The sequence below is a fragment of the Neopelma chrysocephalum genome, unplaced genomic scaffold, assembly GCF_003984885.1.
Source record: "Neopelma chrysocephalum unplaced genomic scaffold, ASM398488v2 Primary Assembly neopelma1_23, whole genome shotgun sequence".
NCBI classification, from domain to species: Eukaryota; Metazoa; Chordata; class Aves; order Passeriformes; family Pipridae; genus Neopelma; species Neopelma chrysocephalum.
Window position 1 is genome coordinate 11,805,508 of NW_020897691.1, and position 26,347 is coordinate 11,831,854.

The following is a 26,347-nucleotide window of genomic DNA, read 5'->3' on the forward strand; positions in this document are numbered from 1 at the left end:
GGAAAGAAAAGAGAGAAAGAAGGAAAGAAAAGAGAGAAAGAAAGAAAAGAGAGAAAGAAAGAAAGAAAAGAGAGAAAGAAGGAAAGAAAAGAGAGAAAGAAAGAAAGAAAGAAAAGAGAGAAAGAAAGAAAGAAAGAAAAGAGTGAAAGAAAGAAAGAAAAGAGAGAAAGAAAGAAAGAAAAGAGAGAGAGAAAGAAGGAAAGAAAAGAGAGAAAGAAAGAAAGAAAGAAGGAAAAGAGAGAAAGAAGGAAAGAAAAGAGAGAGAGAAAGAAAGAAAAGAGAGAAAGAAAGAAAGATTATTCCAGAGATCAGTTTTCCAATACACCTTACTGTGTAGTGAGGATTTCCTTTAGCACAGCTGAAATGACTAATAGTAGTGGGAATGAGTGGCTGAAGAAGGCAGGTACCATCACTTATGGTTGAAATTATACTTATCAAGCTGTTGTCTTAGGAGGTGTATGGTTGTGGTGAACAGTCTACAGCAGCAACCTATGCAGTTGAACCAAGTATAATCTTTTTTCTTCTGTGTGTGAGAGATACTACCTGATGAGTAGTTAGCAAGTTTAAATGTACAATTTAGAGGCCAAGGATTTATTAATTATTAACTTCTTATTGTTTGGTCTAACGTGCTACACAGCTATTCTGTAATTGTAGCAGTAAACACTGAGACTTCATGTCTCCTGAAGCCTAAGTTATTTCTGCTTGTTACCACAGGATGCTGAGCCAGTGTTCCTGCCCTGCTTTTGTTTTATTTGCCCTCCTTTGAATTCTGTGGAAAAAGGTTTGTGGTAATTTTTGCATCAGAAAAGCTTCTCCCAGAAGCTTTTGCAGCATTTGGCTGTAAAACCAGTATTTTTGAAGTATTTACATGAATGTTTGGAGGTCAAAATGTAAAATTTTACCAGACGTATCAGGAGAGAGGCAATTCTTGTTATGTTGTACTGCTGTTACAGAAGCAATATACTTAAGTATTATGAACTGCTGCAGTTGATGAGATGAAAGCCCTTATAGCCTGGTGTCGTGTCTCCATGAATGGGTTTTATTTGCTCCTTGCAGAAGAGCATAACAGAGCATCCTCCTCCCAGCTCACCCCCACTCTAATGTGAGTAATGGCATCAACTCTTGTCTGGTCTGGAGAAGCATCTTACTTGCATTGTGTTTATAGAGTACAGCATCTGTTCCTCTATGAGAAATTCAGAAGTTTTAAAGTCATGAACATTTTTGAAAAAAATACAAAAATGGATCCAAATAATGTCTGCATCAAAGATTTCCAGGTTTCCTCTTTCTGCAGAGTAAGGTAACAAAAATGCCTTTTTCTGGTTTTTTTTTTTCACTTTTTTTCTGAAAACATTACATGATTTCTAATGCACGTGTGAAAAAAGCTCAGTTCACCTTCTCCTAGTTTACTTCTGTCCAATGTCTGGGACAAAGTGTTTTGATAAACAAGATGTAAGCAAATAAACTATGTTCCATAATGGTTGCGTATCAGTAGATACGTATATAGGATGAAGAGATAATGATTGGAGTCGATCTTAGAGGTATTTTCCAACCTTAACAATTCTTTGATTCTCTGATTTTTACCTGAGAAACACTGAATCTGAAAAACATAAGGATTTGTATGGCTCATCAGCTGAATATGAGAATACATCATGATGCCAGGTCCAAGAGAACTAATACGATTTTTGGAAGTATGAACAGAAAACAGTGGAGTGGAGAAAATGTTTTTTCTCTGCTTTTGACACTTGCATAACAAAAACTAAAATAGCACACTGTTTTGATGTCTAAACTGTTAAAAGATTCATGAGAATAGTCATGAGAATCCTACAAAATGCAGGTCATGATTGGTTTATATTTGTTGGTATAATCTTGTGGCATTTGTGGGAGTGGAAATTTGGTAACAAGGGAGTCTTAGATCTTACCAGCTGTTTAAGGATTCAAGCTTTCATTGTATAGGAAGTGCAAACCACCAAATATAAATACCACACATAGATTTTAACTTACCAGGAAAACAACCACCAATAAAAGTTATCCTGGCTTATAAGAATTCACCCTATTTACTATCAAAAAATAAATATAGAACATTTTTTCTGAAACACATATCCAGCAACAAAGATTGGACTTCAACCTAGTATGGATGGTGATAGGCAGGAGGTCAGACTGCAGAATCCCATTGCTTCCCTTTCTAAATATATTTATCAGCTACTGATATCAGGCAAATTTGTAGTATCAAAAAAATTAAAATAGTTTGACAGTTTTCTGTAAGATGATATTAATCTTGTTACTTATTTAATTTTCAATTTAATCCATTATCAGCTAGTTTATTATTTTGTCTGAATCAGTTGGATGTGGTCATCATTACTTAGGTTTTTTTCTTTACAACTTTTAAGTAAATGCTCATCTCACCAGTTCCAAAGAAAATCCCAGTGTTCTTTAGCTAGCCTTTTACAAATGGTTGCATGCAAGGCACCTCTATTTCCTTATCTCTCCATGTTCCTCTTTTCACCTAAGAGTAAATAAAGTACTGGTATATACTGACTTAGGTGTGCCAAGATGTACACTCAAGAAAAAAGAGGGATTGATTGTTTTCCACCTTGTTAGGAAATGCTTTGTCAAAACTTAATATTTGTTCAAACTTCTTATCTTTACAAATAACACAAGTGTGAGGTAGAGAAGGTAAAACTGTCATTGCCAAAGACATTCTTGTCAGTGATGCATAAAGTGATGAACTCGTCCCGTTCTATGTGAGAGTTTGGTATAAGAGGCATTTAGAAGGGAAAAAAACATTTAGAAGGAAAAGCCACGATTTTGCAATCCAAACTGTGCATACTTCTGAGAGAAGCTCTGATAATTTAAAAAAAAAGTATCAATTTAGGCAGGGAAATTGCTGACACTACAAGTAGTTTTTCAATAGTATTCTGAAGACTGTGTGTTAAAAAATCCTGTGCTCTGTAATTGATATTACATTTTATTATGATTCTTTCACTCAAAAGGCCTAAAAGAATAAGAATTTTTGTGTCAGATGTGTTTGAAGTAAATGAGTATTCTAAACTCCTGAAGTATTGTAAAATTACTTACAGCTTTATAAAGTTTTATAAAGCTTATAATGCTTATAATATCAAATTAGTTCCAGATTGGGCAATGGTATGGTGTACGTCTCATTCCCCACTTTAATGTGGTGTTAGGCTGAGTGCCATACCCAATACAAAGCTGAGTACAACTGCAGCAATTTCTTATCCCCTGTTTGAGAATGCCATCAAAACACGAGCACTCATCCATTCAAAATGGACTCTAGTGTGGCAACAACATTTCTGTCGTTGAAATGTTGAAGCTCTGTAAGTGTTGAGCAACTGCGCCAGACAAAACTGAGACAACAATGAACTTATTTTCCTATGATCTAATATTGCTTTGTTCTGTGATAAAGCCAAATATTTGAGAATTTACTAATTCCATAGAAGAGAGAAAAAAAGATTCTTGAAGTTTCTCTCCTGTAATTTAACTGCAATTTTTCAAAAGAAATTAATCAGTATAAAGATTTTTTCCTTTGGCATCTGTACAAATCATTTGTGGATTAATTATAACATTAACTAATTAAATCTACTTTAGGTCCACAGTATTGTAAATCAGTAGTTTGAGGAAGGGAAATCAGTATTCTGTACAATTTACATTCAGTAATTAGGTCCTTTTTCCCAGAGATATGAAAATTTTGTTCTAAAAACAAATTATTAGAGTACTTACACTGACCTTTGTTAAATTTTTTAAAATATTAATACACCATTTCCTGGTGGTTACATGATTCTTGTGATAGTTCTTTCTTGCAGACATCCATTTGAATAAGATTTGTATTGCTGTACAAGAAAAAGTAGTAAATTATTTAATATGCAACCAGTGTATTCTTTCTGTAGACATATTCAAGTAATTAGTTAGGTTACTACATATTTTTGGATTTGGTGCCCAGACAGTTTACTATTGTATTAGGATTAAACCACTTTTAATGCAAATGAAAGTGCATTATGCAGCACATTGTGGTTTAGCCTATATTTAATTCAGATATTTTGTAATACATGATTTTACAAACTTTTAAATATGAAGTGCTATACTAATTTGAGGATCAATCTACATCCAGAAAAGGGTATGAATACTTTTTTAGAAATGCAGAATAAAGTACCAGCTCAGAAATAATATAGTAGTCCTGATTTTGGCAAATAATTTCTGGGAAGAAAGACTGCATTTGTCTTCGTTATACACTCTGTAAATTTACTGTATGTACAATTCTAGTTTAAACTTCAAAACAAAACTTTACAAAATTTCTGCATTGACAGCATGTGTCAGTGGTTAGTTCCTGCTCATTGTTAATGGTTATCACTATGCAATCATTACATACACAAAACTGTTAGACTTTAACTGTTAGACCTTTTGTCTTAAATTTGCTGTTAGTGTACAATACCATAGAGCTGATGCCATTTTCATTGCACTGGTGTTGTAGTCACAGAAGTTCAACTGATCATGACTGAGAGCTCTTTGAAAAGAGAAACTGGAACTAAAGCAGGCTTGTCTTCCTTCCTCTCCGTTTTTCGTTTCTTATTTGATATTTTTATACTACTTGTCCCTGTCCTGAATGGGAATCTTCTCTGTGCTACTTGCTGCTTTAGTTGGTTTTGTTTTGTCAGCCACTGTTTATGGGTGTTCCATACTTGGCAGATGTTCTCCCCATTTGCAGTCCCTCATGCTTTTATTGTTTTGGTTTGTATTGTTTTGTTTTGTTTTACAACCTTTTGTCACTTGGCTGCCTCCTGAGACAAAGATGTGTGCAACTACACACGTCGTTGTCACTTTGGTGGTCACATTGCTCACATATTTAATGCAAAATGCAAACACGTTGTGCCTGACTAGATCATCACAGTGTTAGAACATGTTTTTCAGAAGTAACCATCTTTTAAATATGTGCATCTGAGATCTAAAAATCCATGTGTATATTAAAAGAAGAGTATGACAATAACATGTTTATACGGTACAGTAACATTGAATTTAATTTTAAATCAATCTCACTAAATATTTCGTATGTGTTGAATGAGAACTTTTCTAAAATTTTAAGAGTTTCCAAGCTGTTTGCTGAATGTTGTATGGCAGAAGTTGTTGAACTGTGATCCGTGTTTGAAGCTGTGAGATCCAGATAGGTGCTTATGATGATCCATTGAGATAATGGTTGCAGTTCTCTAGCTCCACTTCTTTTCAACTGTTAAAATATATTGCAATCATAGAATCATGGAATTGTTTAGGTTAGAAAAGACATTAAGGTCATTGAGTCCAGCCATTAACCCAGCACTGCCAACGCCACCATGAAACCATGTCCCCAAATGCCACTTCTGAACATCTTTTAAATACCTCCAGTCAACTCCTTACCTGGGCAGCCTGTTAATGTCAATATATGTTACATTATGCCCTTGATTAGTTGCTGTAGTTTTTGAATTATGGGAAGGAATGCCTCTAAGACAATGCTTCCTTTTAAATGTTATTCATAATATGGTAATGTCTCTGAAGCACAGGAAAAAAAGAGGTTTTGTGGTTAAAAATCACATCTCAGCCACAAAAGAATTATTATGCAGGATCAAACCAACTATCTGTCTAACTCTAGTTCTCTTCTTTTATTACTTGCCTGTTTTGTATCCAGTACTTCAAAAGAAGAAAAACATTCTCATTTTATAAAGTTTTATTTAGAGACACATATTTCTCTTTTCAGGTAATCAACCCTGTACCCCTGTCTAATTATCCTTCATGTCTGTTATCTGGGCAAGTTGACAAGAATGATAATGGTATTTTCTAATCTGACCTTCATTCGAAAACCACTTCCTAAACAATCTCCAGTGTCAATTCAAGGGTTAATTAGAAAACAGAGGATAAGTTTTCAGCCCAGCAATTAACTATTGCTAATTCTGTCAACATTTCTCTTGTTATGTCAACATTTCTTTTGAAATAGTTAAGCTTAAGAAAGTTATTCTGCTTTTTCTGCTTCTATCAGGGTTATGAAAATTCATCATTACAAAGTCCTTGGAAGTTTGCTCTTATGTATATTGTATCTTCTGTTAGGGTTATTAACCCTTGACAATTCCCTGCTGCAATACTTTCACATTCTATATATAAGAATTGATATCTCCTCTTCACCTTCCAGCAACAGCAAAAAGTGATTTTGTAAGACATTAACATAATGGAACCTTTTCTATAAAATGATAAATTGAGCCCATTTCAGAAAACAGAACACACACTTGATAATTTATTGCAGCCAGTGCCATACTGGAGACCTCATTCATATCATACGCTTTTAACACTGATGAGAATGCTGCCATTTTCCCACATCTTGCATGTCTGTGAAATTCATTTGAGAGGAAAAAGGTAAAAAATGTTCTTTTCTAATAGATGCTAAAGCACTTCCAGGAATGCTCTTCTTTACATGACATAATTATCTGTCATGAACGAGTCTAATTACTTTATTGTTTTTAAAGGCCCTTTCATGTTAATTGAAGACAGTAGCATTTGCTAACTCCCTTGTGTCAAGGGATGGGGTGGAACACAGTTGTGTTCTTGCACTGTATTTTGATTGTTTATGGGTGATGACATGGATGGACGTTCTTTTGCAAACACATCGCTAGCATCTTTATGCCACCAGCTGGAGGTGACATTTGCAGGTGGAAAATCTTCTGTATTGATTAAACAAAACTATGTATGTTGTCCAAAATAATTGTGTGCCTGAACATTGTTTCTGGGCAGATCTGCCAGGCACAGAGGTGAGACTGAGTGGCCTGTAGTTCCCTGGGCCTGTCCTTTTTCCCTTTTCCAGTCGTTGCGAACTTCACTGGACTGCCACAACTTCTCAAATATGATGGATAGTATCATAGCAACTTCATCTGACAATTCCCTCAGGACACACAGAACACATCAGGTCCTGTGGACTTGTGAACTTTCTTGCTCCTTAGATGTTCTCGAACCCGATTTGCTTCTACAGTGGGTGATTCTTCATTCTACCTGTCCCTGCCTTTGCCTTCTGCAACTTGGATGGTGTGGCTGGAGCACTTCTTGGTGAAGACTGAGGCAAAAATTTTTTTAGTACCTCAGATTTCTCTATGTCCTGGGTAACCAGGTCTCCAGTTTCTTTCTTGAGAGGGCCTACATTTTCCCTAGTCTTCCTTTTATCACTGGCCTACCTATAGAAGCTTTTCTTGTTGCCCTTAGTGTTCCTGAACAGATTTAATTCTGTCAAGGCTTTAGCTTTCCCAACCTGATCCCTGGCTGCTCAGACAATCTCTGTTTATTCCTCCAAGGCTACATCTCCTTGCTTCCACCCTCTGTAGGCTTCCTTTTTGTGTTTCAGTTTATCCAAGAACTCCTTGTTCGTCCATGCAGGCCTGGTGTTTTTGCCTGACTTCCTCTGTGTTGGGATGCATTGCTCCTCATATTGGAAGAGGTGAGCATTGACTATTAAGTAGCTTTCTTGGGCCCCTCTTTCCTCCAGGGCTTTATGTCATGGTATTCTAAGAAGAATGCCTAAAGTTCATTAAAAAACAGTGGTTGCTGCTACTGTGCAGCTTAGTGCTTGCACTACATAGTCTCTGTTATGACCTCTTACCACTCGAAATGACACGAAGCATAGTCTTCACTAAAGTCATGTGCTCAAGATTCATTAGTGTCATTGGGAGTTCTGTGCACACAGCAAGGACGTTGGGAAAACAGATCTATTAAAAAGGCTTGATCTACAGAAAGTAATTACATGGAATAGATTAATAAAATCAGTTGATACTGGAAGATAAAAAATGGCCAACAAAACACACCTGGCTCTCTATAAAGACAAATAGCTTCAATGGGACTAAATTTGAACTTCTCTGAAAGAAAAAGATCATTGCATTTGGCAGGGGAAGACAGATTCTCTGGTGTGTTTTTCTTTCCTTTTTTTTTTTATTTAAAGAACAGAATGGTTCGGAAAATGGACAATTAATTCAGAGCTTCTAATTCATATTCACAGAAAAGCACAATTAAAATCGGTGCATGATCCTGCATTGCTGTGCCAAAAGATTTTCAAATTTTACCATCACCTTTGTTTCAGTGAAGGTTTCACATTTTCACTGCTACCTGGGTGACCATTGTTTGAGATGCCAAGGTAGTGGCCTTTGTGTCCATTCAGGCTTCTCTTCAGAGTCTGCCAGCTAGAATTTCAGTTGTTTTTATTCATCCTGTGTGCCTCTGGTTTTTTGTCTTTTTTTTTTGTTTCTTTCTTTCTTTCAGAGAATATCTAAACATAGAAATTGAGATTCTATACCAGCTTTATGTGGATTTCCAAAAATCCTTCAGTGTAGGGTTTTTTTTTCTCCTACACTATGGTACCTTACATTGAACCTTTTGCTTAAACCTTGTTCATCCTTGCATAATCATCATGAAACAACACTACTACTGGGCCTATATTATGCCCAGCAACTAAGATTTTATCCAGTTGGAACAGAATAAAAGAGGCATGTTTTGCAACAATTATCATGGTTTGTAATTATTAAATATTTTGTTCAAGTTTCTGGAATGTTGATATTCTATAGGATCTACTGGCACTGGACAGAAAGTTTAACTTAGGTAGGATTACAGCATTTTTGATCAAAAGACGATAAGAAAATATCTTCCTTGATCTGCCTTTCACTTATGAGACAGAATGCTACAGTGGCCTGCAAGTGAAACTGTCTGAAATATTTCTGAGCTGGATTACATGTGCTGTGACACCATTTTTTAGTACCGCTACTGTGTCAGAATCACAGTTTTCTTAGTAAGGTACCCAGGATCTGGAAGTCCCTGTTTAATCACTAACCTTTAAGATTCAAAACTAACCTTTTCAAATGCTAGTTCAAAAAAAGATTTAATCTTTGTATTCACTGATACGCCTGAAACTGTATCGTACAAGCCTATCTGTACTGTTGACATCTCTCTGGGTATTCAGTCTTAGGTCTTTGACCTTGAGAAGATGTCAGATTCTCTGAATATATATTATATTTTCAATTATATATTTTTAATATATTAGCAGTTATGATCAACTGCTACTATAACTGGTTTTTGCAGATGAATGCTCCAAATTTAGCTTTGACAGTCTATCTACCTGTAACAATATCTGCATTTTTGGAGTACAGTATCTGCAACTAAATTTCCACCTAAAATTCAAGGTCATATGGTAGATATATGTGTGTTTATGTATATGTATATATATATAGGGGTGTGTTCAACTTTAACTAGCCTCTCCTACAGCAAAATAAAGAAATAAAGATTGAAATATCAAAAGTGACAGCTGCATCCCCGAGCAAAGTACCCCGAGGATCCCTGAAAGCCAACATGTTTTTTGAGCACCAACATGCGCTTTCCAAGCTTCCATGATGCCATACTTGTGCAACGGTTTGTTCTGTGGGTCTTGACATTTATCTGTCAAAAGACAAGAACACAGAAAAAGAAAGGAACGTATGGATATGTAGATAGGGTCTTAAGTTGAGCCTGATTTTCAGCTTCATGCAACACTGCACAACTTGTCGAGGATTTTATTATAAGCCTCGATATTCTGGCTTTTATTGTTAGGTGACTTTATTTTATTGCTTTTCTGCTGTGAGGGTGGTTTAACTAAAATTGTAAAAAGAGTTTAAAAGTTCACTTGAGCAACCAAAGTACTGGTAACCGCAGTTCCTCCTTTTGTTCACCACAATTTTTTCTGACTTAAAGGTATATCACTCAGCAAGTGAGTTTTTATCTGCTGCAACTCTTTCCAACCTCCACTAATTATTTTTTAAAGTAACTGAATCAAACTTCAATAATGTTTTAAACGAAGTCCTGGAGATATGGCCAGGTGAAGGTTTTGATTAGCATTATCAGGGATTTTCCCCAAGCAGATTTTATTTCTCTTAAAAAGAATGTTGTGTTCATGCAAATAATAATGAAATAAACAGCAAAATCTCCACTGTCTTTACCTGTGTAAGGTCAAGATCTGAATTAACGATTTGATGCTGTTTAATGATTATGGATGTTGTACTTTTATCCTTCTTCTTACCTAATCTGTGGTAAATAGTTATATATCTTATCCTTGTTTCCAAACCCCATAACATTGTTCACAGTGATTTTCAACTTGTTAGAAACACAGTGATGGCTGTAGCTGAGCTAATACTTGTCTCATCTTGAGCAATATCTTTATAACTTTAACCATTCTGAAATATTTAGGATGGAGATGCAAAAAATTCTGTTTCAAACAGAAATATTACCTGTCCTCCACATTTTGTCTCCTAGTCTGTAATAGAAATTTTTCAGGTACACTAAATGTAGCAGTACAAATGTGAACAAACACATTTTATATCTTCCATCCAGGCACAAAGATCTATATTTGCCCAGCAATATGTAGTGAAATAAAACATCTTCATTAAACGTTACCATATCTAACAATAAGTTTCATTTTGCTGTTTCTCCTTAATCTCCCATATTTCATTTTACTACCCCTATTCTCCTTTAGTCTCCCCAAAGTCTCTTTTGCTGGCTAAATGATGTATAAATATACTCTAAATATGGCAGAACTGCAGGGTTGATTACCTCCTGCACAGATATATAGTAGAACAGGAATCTAAGTACTGGAGTTGTAGTTATGATATCTTGATTGTTTCCTAGACTGTTATAATCCTTTATGAGAATCAACTAGAAATCAAAGAGTTACTGATGAAGGAAGTAGGGAGGCATCAAGATGAAAACTTGTCTCTTTAGAGTCTGCAGTAATGTCTTCTACTTTGTAGAGTAACTTGGGAATTCATCAGAAGAAAGGAGAACCCCCCTCCCCGCACAAATGTCAAAAGTACTGTATGGAAAGCAAAAAAAAAATAAAAAATAAAAGGCTTTCTTAAATCCATGTGAGATCGGAGAAAGGGAGCAGGCTTTTGTAGAGATTAAGTACATCTCAAGTAGAATGTACAAAATAGTCTTTAAGCATTTATGTTTAACTTCAACAAAACCATTTTCCAAAATCAATTTTCTTAATTGATTGGTGTGGCAGCCCAGGGAACAACTGAGAGTTAAGATGACAGCGGCTGGTTCAGTGTCACACTAACCCATAGTAAGGTAACAAGCAGTTGCTAAAGCTCTGTGCTGTATGTAGCAGGGTGAGGAGTGGGGTCTCAACAGGTCATGTGGTAGGAATGCTAATGTGGGGCAGAGGGTGGTTTTCTAAACTGACAGGTTGAAGAGTGATAGTAGGACTCAGCTTAAATTAATTTTGAGCAGGGAATCACTATGCACTGTAGTCTCTAAAATGCAATGAACATTTAATTCTGCTATCACATTTAAAGATACTATACATATAGCATAAAAAAATCTAATAATTGATGAATCAGAGAACATACTGATTAATGAATAGTATGTATATTGATAATATCTCTTACTGAGAAAGTTTACAGGGCCTACATATTACTGCATTCTCACTTGGTCGTAGGTTTGCAGGGAAAAAAGGGTAATTAAGAGTTATAGTGACAGATATCTACTTATAGTCTTAGCAACTTCATCTTGAGTTATTCTAAGTATTTAAATATTATCTTAATTCATTCTGATGGAGAAGCCATTTAATTCCTTCTGGATAATAAAGTGTTTTCTGTTGTTTATGAAGATGATCAAGCCAACAGGTTTTCTGGCTAAAGCCTCCCTGAAGCATCTCCCCAAAGCACAATGTGGAGCGGTCATGAACTGAAGTTCAAAGTTTTCATAGGTAGAATTATGTATCTTGGCACAGCAAGGGAGCTCACTAGATGGTAGGTACCATCACCTCATTGTGAGGAATTTTCAGATGTGATGAGGCATCTGTAAGAGTTGCAGGGCTAGGATTAGTCTGTATCACTGTTTCAAAGTCTGAGACTATTATTTCCATGCTTCTTATCAAATAACAGACGTAGATGCTCAGCAGACTGTACATGTAAACATGTCAGTGAGGATTACTATGATTCCATTTTCTGCACATTTAACTTTAATGCGATGAATCTTGCTGCCTCTCAGCTAATCTGTGGATGGGGAATTTTGTTAGTTAATGCAGAGCTGGAGGAGCTTTGAGGCTCCAGCTTTGACCTTAAAGTGCAATTGCAAGTGCACTCTGCCTTTCTCTTTGTCTGTCTTTCCTTCTTTTCTGAAATACTTTGTTCTGTGTTTTCCTTCCTCCACAGGAGGAAGTTAGCTTTTTGCATGTGTCAAAATTGGAAACTCTAGTACGTATTGCTTTGAAGAGCTGCTATTTACTGCTCATTTCTTTTAATGGTTTTAATAGCCTGGAAAGCATGCATGCCTTCTTCCCAAACCCTTTTGCCGAGTGGTTTGTAGAGGTAAAGAAGCCTCTTGACTTAGGTTTATATTTTCAAAACTGTCTTATAAAAGCAAAGGAGTGTTGCTGCATATCTAACATTTCAGTTTAGAGCATATTTGAACACGATATGTGAAATTCTAAGTTGACTTTTTTTCTTAAAATCTATTCCTACTCTTCTCAACATAGTCCTGATATTGCATTACATGAAAGTGTTGCAACGACCATACCATTATGTTGAGACGATACAGGATGGTAAAGTGCCATTTTCACGCAATATTTTCTATTTTTTATGGACAAGAATTTAGGATAAAGAATGTCAACTAATATAAGTCTTTTCACTTCTGTAAAAGCAGCTAAGGATCTTCCTCAAAATATTACTTTTACTGAAATAGTAAGTTACCCTTGTCATTAAATAGCAAGCTTTGGAAACTAAGTGAAAGTACTGGTGCTGGTATTTTCTGTCTGTATAGAAAAATGTCATATCAACTGAGTTATAGATACATTTTTTCTGAACCATTTTCTAGCTCCCCATTATTTCTAAGAGAGTAAATTTTCATTAAAATTCTAGTTCTGTGCAAGCTTCAGAGTGAAGAGCCTGACATGCAGGGCATTGAGAATGAGAAGTAGTATCGTAGATCAATCAAAAAGACAGCTTCTGTGGTACACTGTTATTGTGCAACATTTTGTTACACACTGAAATAGTTGTTAGAATAAAAGCACTGGCAAGTTATTTAGGACATTAATGGACAGGCCTGTTTTCACTAGTCATTTATTTTTCTGCTAGAATAGTGATGTAGTGCTTGTTAAGGAAGTGGAAAGAACATGCAGCGTTAGCTGTAGTTATAAGATAAGCAGTTACTTGTCATATTTTTCTTTATTTAAATATGCAATGGTTACATACAGTATAATTAAAAAAAGAATAGCTTTGGCTTGGAGAGGTCTCCAAACAGACCCTTAGGTAGAGCACCGTATAAACAGAAATATTATTATAACGTCTTTGTAGTATGACTTCTACAGTAATCTCTGAAGACGTCTGGTTTTGTGTGCTCAGACTTACAATATCGTCTTGCAACTGATAACAGAAATTTTGTGTTTGTCCTTGTATCACGGGTGGAGATCCTTGAAATCGGTGTCTGAAACCTTACTGAACCTGCAGTACATTCACTAAAGCTGGAAGGATGCAGACAGGATTAGTATGGTGTCTAAACAAGGATGATATGCAAAGAGACAAGTTTTGTTTAACTCTCTCAGTTTCTTTTTGTTTATAATGAATTAATGTTTTTTCTTCTATGTTCACTCATTCAGGCTGGGAACTTTCTTTTGGTCAACAAATCATGAAAACCTTGACAAACCTTTTATTCAGTTTACCCCTCAATAATGGACATTGTGGTAGAAGAATGGATTAGCTGTTTGGTTATAAGCTCCGTTCCTGCTGGGCTTTGCGCCCACGTTTTGGGGTAAACATCCATCTCGCAATTCCATTCATAGCTTCTAGAGTGTTACTTAAAATCATTTCACAGTAAGCTGTATCTGTAATTAATATTTATACAAGGTATATCTAAAATACTTTTCCAAATATATTTTTGCCTTTTTTTTTTGGTCAGCAGTTAGCTGACTAGTTTATACTATCCGTCTCAGTTTAATGAAAGCTTAAAGCACCTTCTATAATGTGGTTTCTGAATATTTGTCATTCTTTTCACCTGGATTGTGGCCTGTCAGTATCTGTGGGTTTTTTGTTCTAAGTGCTGATTTGAGTATTTTTTGAGGCCTTTATGACAATCTGCTGCCCTACATTAATATATGTTTACTGTTTTATAAATATAGGTTATAAGATCAGTTTTTAAAATTGAAATCTCTGAAAATCTGCATAATATTTGAAGCTGAAACTCTTTTAAAAATGTATGCATATGTGAAAGTAGTTTTGCGACAATTTTGAAGAATAGATACAATATTGAGAGACATCTTTTTTTAAAATCCTTTTTATAGCTTTGTTTTCACGTTTTGAATAATGGAATTTATAATGTACAATTAATTAAATGATTTTACTTTTTCAGTAGTTGATAAATGTCACTTGATATATGTTAATATTTTTAAAAGCTTTGTGTTAAATTTTAGGCAGATTTGTATGAGTGTAAGTGCTTGTCTGTATCTGTATGTGTGTAAGCACAGTATCTTTGCTCAAGTCTACATAGATCTGTTGACCTCTTTCTCTGCTGGTTATCACTTGGTCTTGTGCAAAAAGGCAATGAAGAGGGAAAACAGAAGTTTTTCTAAATTCTAGCTTATAACATAACCTTAAAACATGAATTTCACTTGTTTCCATTTACAGAAAGGTCTGTTTGATCTGTTTTATAAAATAATATAATTCTCTCAATACAATCAAGTTTTGCTTGCAATTGTGATTGTGCAAGTCTTTGCATTCATAAATTCCATATATACATATTTCACTTCTTTAATGTATGAAAAACACCTATTCTGTACAAATAATATTATTTTGCAAATTCAATTTTTTTTCTAAGTAGAGAGGTTGGGAGTTTGTATTATGTCATTTATATTTTATTTGTATTTGTTTTTTGTGGTTTCCTCTGAGAGTAGACATAGGCCAGGGCAATCATCAATTCATGTTAAATGTTTAAAATTTAAACAAAGTATTAATCTCCATATTTTCTAACTATTGCTGAAATATATTACATTTTGCAGTTGTTTTTTTTAGCCCAAGAAGGTGCATGTTGAATACTACTCTGTTGCAAAATAACTGATATTTTGTATCCTCAACCATCAAAATTGGCCATTATTACCTGGTAACTGGTTATAAGTTTCTTTACATCAGGTGGAATCTCTTTGAAAATGTCTCTGAATATTAAAAAAAGTATTAAAAATAATGTTTCTTTAAAAAACTAATATTTATAAAGGTAAACAAAACAAAATACCTGTAAAGATCTTCCTGTTTTGAATGATGGAGAGCATTAGCAAAAGAATGAAAAATAGAGAGCACTTTCTAAACAACATTGGTGTACAAGTTATGATAATTTTGTAATCAAAACATGAAGACACTTAATATTTTAAAGGATACTACTGTGGGAAAAATGTTCTTCAGAAAACTAAGGTGCAATGCAGAACACAAACAGTTTTTAGATTGTAAAGTGACATCTTGAAATTAAAAAAAAGGCAAGAGAGTTCAAAGAAAATACATGAACATTTATAATCTATTATTTTAAACTCGTAAGATTTGTACAGAGGCCTGTTATCATTTAATTGCTAAAGCATCTGATACAACAGAGCTAAATATTTTCAGTATTTGTGGGTTCTTGATAAAACCAAGAGCATAAATATTTATACTCGGAAAGAAAAGTTTGAAAATTATTTGGTAAGACTCATGGGTCAGGATTTTTTCGTGGACAGGAACACACAATGCCTCCAGCAGAGGACATGGTCTGGGCTGCACAGAAGGACTGTCCTGTGCCTTTCCCATAGCAGCCTGTGGCTTAAAATAGGTTGGAGCACTGGATCTGTAACTGCAGAGCCAAGGTTCTGTTTCTGTGAAGGGACACAGCAGCACAGGGAAATGTAGTAACAGATCGCTTGCATCTATTTCTCACATGTAATCTGACAGTGGCTACACCAGCTCAGACTGAAGATTCGTCTAGCATAGCACCCTACTGTCAATCCATAGGATCTGCCAGTAGCTTATATAAATCAGTCTGGTAATGATACTGTCCAGGATGCTCTCCCAGTGTTGGTCACTTTCTCTATGCTTCTTATGGATTTGTATATCTTTAATAAAACCCCATTTAACCATTATTTTTTTGGACCAAAAAGTCATAAACTGTTTAAGTGATTGTGGCATGGATGTTATTGATTATCCATTCCCTCTTCTTTGTATGTTTTCAGTTCTACCATATCCTACTCTGAGATGAAAAAGGTTGAATTGCATGCACGTGCTGCTGAAAATGGAGCACACCATGGATTTTTACAGCATTTGTACAGCACTGTTTTCTGGGGTGGTTTTTTGTTTGATTGATTTTTGTTTGGGTTGGGGTTATTTATTATTTAATTTTTATTTCTGTATTTCTCTCTTAATAATTCCTAGCATTCAATTTACTTTTTTTTGATTGATACTAATCATTGAGCTGACATTTTCATAGAACTATCTATTATAGCCCCAAGATCTTGTTTCTGTGTGGTAATAACTAGTCAAGAACATCACAGTTTGGATAAAATTATTTTTTCCTATGTACATTACCTCACATTTATCAACAATGAATTTAATTTTTCATTTTACTATTAGTCACTCAGCATTCTACAGTCTTCAATGTGTTTTTCCAGTTGGCCTTCATTTTTACTATCCTGAATAAAATCATATCATTGGCCAGCTTTGTCCTTTCACTATTCATTTCTCTTTTTCTTATGGTGAATACTCAAGTCCTACAACAATTTTCTTTTTGGACTGTCCTGAGAAAACTGATAATTTATTTCCTGTATTTTAACCACTTTTTTAAACACAAGAGAATTTTTCATTCAGTAACAGTAGAGTTTCTATTAAAAAAAACTGCTGAGGAAGGCTTTTAATCTTAGAATCCTAGAATTATTTGGGTCGGAAGAGATCTTAAAGATCATCTAGTTCCAACCCCCCCTTCCACTAGACCAGTTTGCTCCAAGCCTCATCCAATCAGGCCTTGACCACTTCTAGGGATAAAGTTTTAGTACCATTAAATAAATTAAATATCTTCCATAAGCTTTGCTACCTGATTGTTTATTCCTTGTGTGCTCTGAAAAACAAACATTTTCAGAATGTTTTGTAATAGGGTAAGAGACTGTAACAAAGCTAACAGCAATACTGTTGCTGGTTTTTACTGGCCTTTCTTACTTTCAATTACCATTGATACATTAGTGCCTGTATCTGGACAACATTAGTTGAGTAGAGCAAGGCTTTTTGGGATACTGGAAGTATTTAGAGTGCTTACACAGAGAAGAAACTCAGTAGGAATAGCCATTATTTTGACTGAGGGTAAGCTGGTTCTTGAACTTGCAATCAAAAGAGACGTATCTAATTACTGTGATTGTACACTACAGTAGGAATAAAATTTCCAACTGACCAAGAACAGAAGTTTGAAGTTTACATTCTGTATTGTCAAAAAGGTGGTTGCCAAAACTGTGTAGTATCCCCTATGTGGATGTGCCTTTGTGAAATGTCACATTTGAAACTATTAATAATTGATACAGTTTCATCTTCAATTTGCAAATGCAGGCATCCATTCTATAAATTCAAATATAGCTTCTTTTTATTTGGGACATTATCAATTTAAGAAGCTGATGATTTGGGGTTTTTTTTTACCCTTCCCATGATCTGTGAGTAGTTTGTTTCTTGACATGGGTATTTTCTGGGATATCACTTCTTTGGTGTAAAGGCACCAACAGACTGCCATTTCTTCAATCTCCCTCCTCCCTTGAGTGTTTAACTGATCATGTCAAAGGCCAGCTGTGAAATGGGCAGTTGTGTAACCCTGGATCAGACTTTTATGAAAAGAGCTGCGTGAAAAAGAGCTGCTGGAAGTCTTGTCAGGGGTTTTCATTTCCCCATCCTCAGTGGACCCACTGGTCCAGGAGTTACACGTAACCTCAGGTCCTTACCTTTGTTCCATCCTCAGGCTGTGTTTTTAGGTATGCTGGATTTATATCTTCTTGTTTTTCTGGCATGACCTGGGACTTTCTTGATGACCAATGGTTTAATTTTTAAACATTTCTTAGTTTATTTGCTGAAACTGTGCTCAACTGGATCTGCTTTTCAATGCTGAAGCCTACAGTACATGATCTGTGCCACCTAGGCATAGTTTTCTGGAGCAGCTTTGCTTCCCTTCATGTGCTTGGGCTTAAACCCAGAAGTCCCTGCCTTCAACTGCAAGTAAACCAGTTTTAGCCAGTTGTTATCACCACAGGTAACACTCAGTTCCTTCAATGATGTAAAAAGCAGTCAGGGTGGTGCTTTTTGGCGATATTATGGTTGGTGCATAGTGGTTTCCCCATGCAAAAGGAGTACATTTTCGGGGAGATCTTTTGATACCCTTAAGTCTTGAACGCTTTGTTAAAATATGAGGTAGCAATGTTTTTCTCCCATGTATTATTTGTCAAGCTTTCATCAGTTCCATGAAATTGTCTGGTTTTCTTTTTTTTTCCCCTCATGTTTTGCACTCTGGCGGAATCATACCAATTGTTTTTTTCTCTTTTTGCTACCTTCAGTGCTTATTGTTAATATGAACTATACTAGCGTTAATGTTGAATTTTGCTCCTTTGTCTGAAAATCAGAGAGCAAGCTGAAGAAGAGATAGGTATATTGTGAGAAGAAAGAGAAAGGTGAAGCATACATAGAGGTCAGGAAAGGGAATGAGAATGGGAAAAGGTAATTACAGAAGTTGTCTGGGTAGCAAGATAATGAAAGATTTGGGTGAAATATAAAAGAAAGTGAAGGTAAATAATGCTGAGGCTCAGAGAAGCGAAGCAGAAGATTCTTTCTGGGTAAAAATGCTTAATAAAATTTTTGCCTTCCCCCTTCTGAATTCCAGGAATTTAAAATAGAACAAATACTGTCCTTTTTGCATTTTTTTAAATTCATAGAAGGTTTTTTTCCACACAAAAATTTTTCAACCAGAAGGTGTTAAAAAGATAAATGTGCCCTGTTGTCTTTGTCAAGTACTTCTGATACTCCACCTCTTACACAGGCACTACACCCTCTTCAGCCAAATTTCAACTCTTCTTAAATTTTTAGTCCTTGTTACAGTGACAAGTCCATTTTTTTTTCTGAATAGCTGTGTCTTCCATATACTTTAATTACCTGAGGTCCGTAGACATTCTGCAAATCGTATTTCAATCTCAAGGAAAAGAATTATGGTGGGTTTGGGGTTTTTTTTCTGGTTTAGTCTATTTCATATTGTTATCCATACTTCAAAATACTGCAGCTCTTTTTCATGAGTTCTTGTGCACAGCAAGTGGCATTCATCTCCCTTAATTTTAGAGGTTTGCAATGTAGATATTTCTACCAGACCTAGTGGTCCTAAATCCCTACAACAGAAAAAAACAGACTCTTTTAGACACAGTTTATCTGACATGTTTGTATCATTTTATATCTACTTTAGGATGAATTAAATCAAACTGTAAAAGTGTCTATTTTTCTCACTAGAATACAACACAATCAGTTTAGATGAATACAGCTGTTAAATTAATGTCATTTCTATCTTCTAAATTAGATAATCATCATGAAGAATAAGTATAATCAAGAACGGGTATAAAAGTTTCATAAATGTGTGCATCTGCATACGTGGGTCTGGGGACGAAAGTTCTGTGCTCTGTAAAATCTTTGCTGCTAAAGAAGAGTGGTCAAAGAAAAGAAGTTTAAAGGCAGAACATTCCAGTTGTATTTTTGGAAAGTAAATGGGATCTTATAAGTAATTTCTCCTTTTTCAAGTACAGTAGTGCAACCTCCACATTTTTTTTTTTAATTCAGCTTTATATGGAAATTTTCACTACTTTGAGACTTGTAGGCTTATACTTCAGATGTTTTTCCTCCTACTGTGTCAAATCAAGCAAAGTCCTTAAAGTGAAGGCATTTGGAAGAATGTTTTTTTTGTTCACTTCTAACTGTGTATTTTTCATTACGTGGGTGGAAATTGCAGAAATAGTCTGAGGTCTCTGACAGTCAGTCTACGTTTTACAAATTACAACTAGTCTAAATGTAAATATAATGGAATCTGAAACAATGCTAGCTTTATGTAGTTTTCAATCTTTTGAAAGACTTCCTGTAGCTGTGTCCTCTTTTAAATAGCTGATTATAGGAAAGACTCAGTAATCATTATCATCTATATGAAAATGCAGTTCAAATGAAAACAGTAGGTTAGCTACTAATATCCCTATTCAGATTTTATTCACTTAAACAGTCATATAGATGATAATAGGTGTTTTGACTGATTAGAGATTTCAGGATCAGGTCTATAGTCATTATGGCTAATGTTTTCTCATTAACTAGTCATGAATAATTGGTCTGTGCTATCACTAACATGTACAAAGCTCCCACAGCATGGTCATCATTAACAACACAGAAAAAAAGGAAGTAAGGAGCTAAAAAACCTAAATGGGGAGACAGTACAAAACACTGGGATACACATCAGAGAAAGCTACTTTCTCTTTTCATATAAAATACTAAAGGGAGAGAACACTTTTAAGACTATTTTTATGATGGGATATTTGTGAGGAAATCAGCTTTGAAGAGGTAGAAAAGAGAGACTGTGTCTCACTGGGATGAGAAGACAAGTCCTGACATAGATCATAAATGAGCAGCCTTTTGCATTCATATCTTCATGCATTTTTTTTGCCAGTAAAAACAACATAATTGAATTATTTTGATAGAGAAACCCACCAAGCATTTTACTAAAACTAGCCTGTCATAAATGGCTTTATATGATAATATTTGAAAGTGAAAACTGCAAAGTAGAGATTGTTTCCTGAATTCTTATTAAACTTTTTGGGTTTGTGTGGCCAGGTTTTGGTAGCAGGAGGCTACACGGGTCGCTTTGGTGAGAAGCTGCTGGAAGCTTCTCCCGTGTCTGGTGGAACCAATGCCAGCCAGCTCCAGGACATACCCACCGCTGGCCAAGGCTAAGTCAGTCAGGAATGATAGTGATGCCTGTGACAACATATTTCAGAAGGAGTAAAAAAAAAAGTTATTTGGGCAGATGAAAATTGCAGCCAGAGAAGCGTGGAGTGAGAACATGTGAACAGCTCTGCAGACACTGATGTCAGTGCAGAAGGAGGGGCAGGAGGTGCTCCAGGCGCCAGAGCTGAGGCCTCAGCAGCCCGTGGTGCAGACCATGGTGGAGCAGCTGTGCCCCTGCAGCCCATGGAGGACCTGGGAGTGCAGAGATCCACCTGCAGCCTGTGGAGGGGACCCACACCAGAGCAGGTGGATGCCCAAAGGAGGCTGTGACCCCATGGGAGGCCCATGCTGGATCAGAGTCCTGGCAGGGACCTGCTGACCCATGGGGAGAGGAGCCCACGCTGGAGAAGGTTTTCCTGGTAGGACTTGTGCCCCTGTGGGGGACCCATGCTGGAGCAACCTGTGCCTGAAGGACTTCACGCCATTGAAAAATGACCCACTTTGCAGCAGTTTGTGAAGAACTGTTGCCTGTAGGATGGATCCACACTGGAGAAGTTCATGAAGGACTGTATGTCATGGGAGGGACCACACGGGGAGCAGGGGAGAGACTCCTGTCTCTGAGCAGTGGCAGAAACAACCTGTGGTGAACTGACTGTAACCCCCATTCCCATCTCCTTTCACTGCTGGGGGAGAGAAGGTAGAAATTGGGAAGGAGAGTGGGGTGGGAGGAAAGTGGTTTTAAGATTTATTTTGCTTCTCATTCTCCTACTCTGATTCTGTTAGTAAATTTAATTAATATCCCCATTTAGAGTCTGTTTTGCCCGTGACAGTGATTGCTGAGTCATGTCCCCCACTCGTTATCTCAGCTCATGAACCCTTAGTTATATTTTCTCTTCCTCTGTCCAGTTGCGGAGGAGAGTGATAGAGCGGCTTGATGGGTACCTGGCATCCAGCCAGCATCGATCCACTACAGTTGTACACCCCAAAAGTGTGCACTTCATACATTTATTATATGGTTGGTTCTGCAGCAATTTTAGTGGTTACTGGCACAGTACCATAGTTACATTTTTTTGTTAATACTGATATTAACAGAGCTGGCACATACAACAGATTTCCTTGTTCCTGTTTCTTTCAGTTCCCCTCTGAAAAGGGGCCCAGAGGGATGCAGTCTCAGCCAAGGGCCATGCTAATGTAGGCAGTGATGTAAAAAAGTCAGTAAAGAGTTTAATGCTGACCATCATATTGCATTGTTAGCTGTCTTTCAGCATTTGCATTCTTAGTTCAGTCTTTGTTTTGCCTGGTGATGCTGCTCGGGACATACATGTAATAATGTAACTGCGCTTTGTGAGAATGTGATCAGCACATTTGCATAAAATAGTGAATGGGTAGCTGAAAACTCCATTTAACACATTCCTTCTAAAATCAGTGCATTCCTCTTGTCGTGTTGTTCCTTTCCTTCTTCCTTGCTATAGCAGACGTTTCAAAAGTTATTCTCTGCCTCTGAATAGTTCTGTGCTGCTTAACTGTTCCAACCCATTAGATTATAAATTTGTTTCTCGTGTTTCAAATTTGTGCATAGGGGATGTGTTTAGAGGGACTTTTTATATTCATGAAAAAGGAAAACAAAATTGAAAGTGCTAAGAAAAATGACTATTGAGGTAATGTAGTCTATTTTTGCACAGAGCAAATATCAAGCTAATGCATAAGATTTATACTCTATAGTAAATCAGCAATATGTCTCATTTTAGGCCTCTCCTATGACTACTATTTTTTACTGCTGTATTCAGTCATGCTGATTTATGCCATACTATCCTGTGAATATTTTGCAGAATATTATCAATAAAATAATTTTATTTTTGGGTCCAGATGGAATGAGCTTAGAACACGAAGACACAGAGCGTGATTCCTGCCTCAAGTATTTTAATGCTTGAAATAAACTTGGCATAAAATCTGAGACAGGGACACAAGACATCAGGGAGTGGAGGACTAGATCAGGAAAGGCATCAGCCAATTAACAAAATATTTTGTGCTGTAAGGGCTCTTGTACTCAGATGGCTCTGTTTAGCTGGAAGGGTTTCATTAGAGTTGTGGCAGGAATCCTTCTGGCAGAAATCCTTCTGGAGAGTAGGAACAAACTAAGACAGCGAGTGGTGGCACCACAGAACTACTCAGGATAAGTGCCCCTACTTGTGAATAGAAGCAGCAGTTTCAGTAGTCCCATGAGACAACCTATATAAGAAACTGGAACAATGGGAGAGGACTGGTGATAAGAAAACAGGTTCTGGTCTCACTTCTTCACCTTGAGATCAAGTCAGGAATAAGTGGCTGAAATCATCTTGTTTATTGTGGGCCTCTACTAGTTTGTATGTGTGTGAATATATGGACAATTTTCCACAGAAACTGAATTAACTGTAGGTTTTGTTATGCTTTATGTTCTGGTATGATGATTATTATTCTCCAGGGAAGCATGAAAATACTTGATAGATTAGTTAACTAAAATTAGTATTGGATACATCACTGATGTACTCTTATGTAACTTACGTTTCTGAAGAATTGAAAAAATATCACAAAATTTCTTCTTTCAGCAGTGTATACATCTTCATTCTTTGTAGATACCTACATATTTTTTCATGGTAAACAAGTTTTTTTGGATGACACAGTACTCTGAGGTTGAGCTTCGGACACTGAAATTATATTTTAATTACATTCATATGATATTTGAGAACGTTTATATTAGGATACCCATGAATAGGTGTAGCATGTATTTGTTAGGCATTTTGCATTGGCAGGACACAGGGTCTGACCTTTACTGTGTGAGAAACACCTAAAAATAAAGCAAGTCAGCCATGTTTAAAAATATTATTCCAGGTAATATTTACTGTGTACATAAATAGAATATACTATGCTGATGAATGTAGGGAAAAATAGTAGAATGGGGAGGAAGATAGTGAAAAGGTTTTCATCTCTAAGGGACTGCTATTGATTCTGAAGTTCCCCACTGTTAATGGGTCAAATCTTCTGTTGAAATTGAGAAATATCTGTTTAAAACTTTATTCTGGTCTTAGTTCAACTTCTGATAGTACGCTTGAGTTTCTGAACTTGGAGGTGTATAATCTAGATTTAATTCATGCCATGGATATTTCAAAATTTTCTAAGGAGTAGCAGTAGACATTCTAAAAAGTGCTTCACTCCAAGCAGTGATCAGCATTGCCTGTGAAATCAAATTCATTAGCATTGCCCTGGGCTTCCACAACTCTCTGCATATCACATTCTGTTCCATAGTTTCACAAACAGAATGCGTTTCATTTCATTTTCCTTGAAAATTTACTTGGCCTAATATCTTGGCAGCAGTTTACAAAGTTTGCTAGGTTATACATCTGCCAGCAAGGATAAAGAAGTGGCTTGCAGTCTTCCATGAATAAAACTAAATTTGCTAAATTAAATATTTGTTTTCTTTCTATGATATCAGTCAAACTCATCTTTTAAACTTCTTCCAAAGAAATTTTCTTGCAATTTGACCTCATAAAACTTGCAGCTAGACAAGTAAGATGCAAATTATGGAGAGCTGAGGTAATTAATCTCATAGACCACTTGCCAAAGATTACAGTTGGTGCTCATGAGTGGTAAGCTTAAACTGTAGACAGGATGCATTTCCTAGGAGTTACAGTGTAGTCCACCTGTAATTATTGGTCAAGAAGCAGGAATTACTGGAAGGTGTTAAGAACTAGACCAGGCAAGATAAGATGATCATAATGCTGTCCTCAGAAATTAAAATTATTTTAACTTATTACTTAAAGAGTCAAATAGAAACCTTTCATGACAGTTTGTTACTGATTTTCAGTATACGACAAAAATGGTTGTTTTCTGTTTGTTTTTCCCTTCTGACAGGTGCAGCTAGTTACAACAGTTTTTATGTTTTTTGCAAAAATTTCTGCCAAGCTGTGAAGCCTGGGAAACTGAGGGTCCGCTGCAATGTGTGTAAACAAGGAACCCTGACCTTTGCAAGGGTAAGCTTTTTTGGATTTTTTTCAAGGTTTTGGAGTATATGGAAATGATATATCTAGTTTTTTCTGTTTGCATACATGTGGCTATGTATATATGTATTCCTACTTGGTTTTTTTTCTTGCTGTTTATAACTGAGAAAGCAGTTTATAACTGTTTATAATTTTCAAAGGCTTTTGAAAATTTCATTTATTTATCTCCATTATTTGCAGCATATGCAAGGAACAAAGTGCAGACAAGAGCTCCAGTCCTGGAAAGACATTGCCCCTCTTTGAGGGCTAATGATTAACCTGGTAGTATGCACAATGTATAAAACTACATATATGCTAAAAAGATGGGATTATAGATGCTTATTCAAAGCTTGTAGCAGTTGTGAAGGCCACAGAAAAACCTGAATTCAGATCTAGATTTGTGGCCGTCATGGAATGAGATAGGAAGGTTTTGAGTGGCTGTGCAAATGAGAATATTAATCCTTCCAGCCCAGTTGCTGCATGTAAAGCCAAAGGAAACTTTTTGTGTTGGATCAGAAAGTTAGTAGGAGATCTGTCAAGCTTGGTTTGCATCCTAAAATGGGAAAGTGTTTTTTGACTTGAATGTGCAGTAGTTTGTTTGTTTGTTTGTTTGTGTTTTGTTTGTTTTGGTTTTGGTTGTTTTGTTTTGGTTTTTTTTTGTTTTGGGGTTTTTTTGGTCTAAGTGCTACTGAATTTTACTGGTTGTGTTACTGTTGATTGAGAGCCTCTTCTCTCTCATAAATCAGTGTTTGTCAACCAGGTTTGTGATTGTGAGAGGTTTAGGTTTTGAAGGAGAGTGAGCCGTACCATGCTATAGCTTGGGGCAGGGACTTTCATATTTGGCACATGTTCAGATGTTCAAATTTGTCTTTCACTGTGGTTTAAAGTGGTTTATTTCAGCTTCATGTTCTCAATGTAGCACAGTGCTTCAATGTCTCTACATGTAATAGCATTGTAAGATTCTTTAAAAACCCAGCTCCTCTATTCTCTTTAAAAAGAATAAATCATACCATGCTTATACACATCTAATTCAAAAAGCTATAACAACAAACTCCCTCAAGCTTTGTGTGCTAATCCTGAATTACCTGACTATCTCTGATGTATTTCAGAGGCTTCAGAGAGTTGCATTTTTTGGTGGTCCAGATGAGCACATCTAAGGGGATTTTTTTCTCTCAAAAGTTGCATTTGGTGATTAGTATAGGCTTAATCACATATAAATCAAGATACAAGAGAAGTCACCATTAATGTACATTTTCACTGGTGGGATGGATGAAAACACAGGCAACATTATATTCAGTTGGAATACAAGCAGTCAGTGCTGCTGAAAGACATTGCTGTTATCACTAGATGAGTCTGAATCTT

The 26,347-nt window shown here is 36.0% G+C and overlaps 1 protein-coding gene across 5 annotated transcripts in view; it reads left to right on the forward strand.

Moving 5' to 3' along the window:
* The window catches only part of PRKN (parkin RBR E3 ubiquitin protein ligase), a 726,716-nt gene that overhangs the window by 228,601 nt on the left and 471,768 nt on the right, over positions 1 to 26,347 (forward strand). For all 5 annotated transcript variants that reach the window (XM_027686963.1, XM_027686956.1, XM_027686979.1 and 2 more), the window contains exon 4: positions 24,861 to 24,979. In XM_027686963.1, the coding sequence (XP_027542764.1) occupies positions 24,861 to 24,979 (119 nt within the window). The remainder of the gene's footprint in view (positions 1 to 24,860; positions 24,980 to 26,347) is intronic.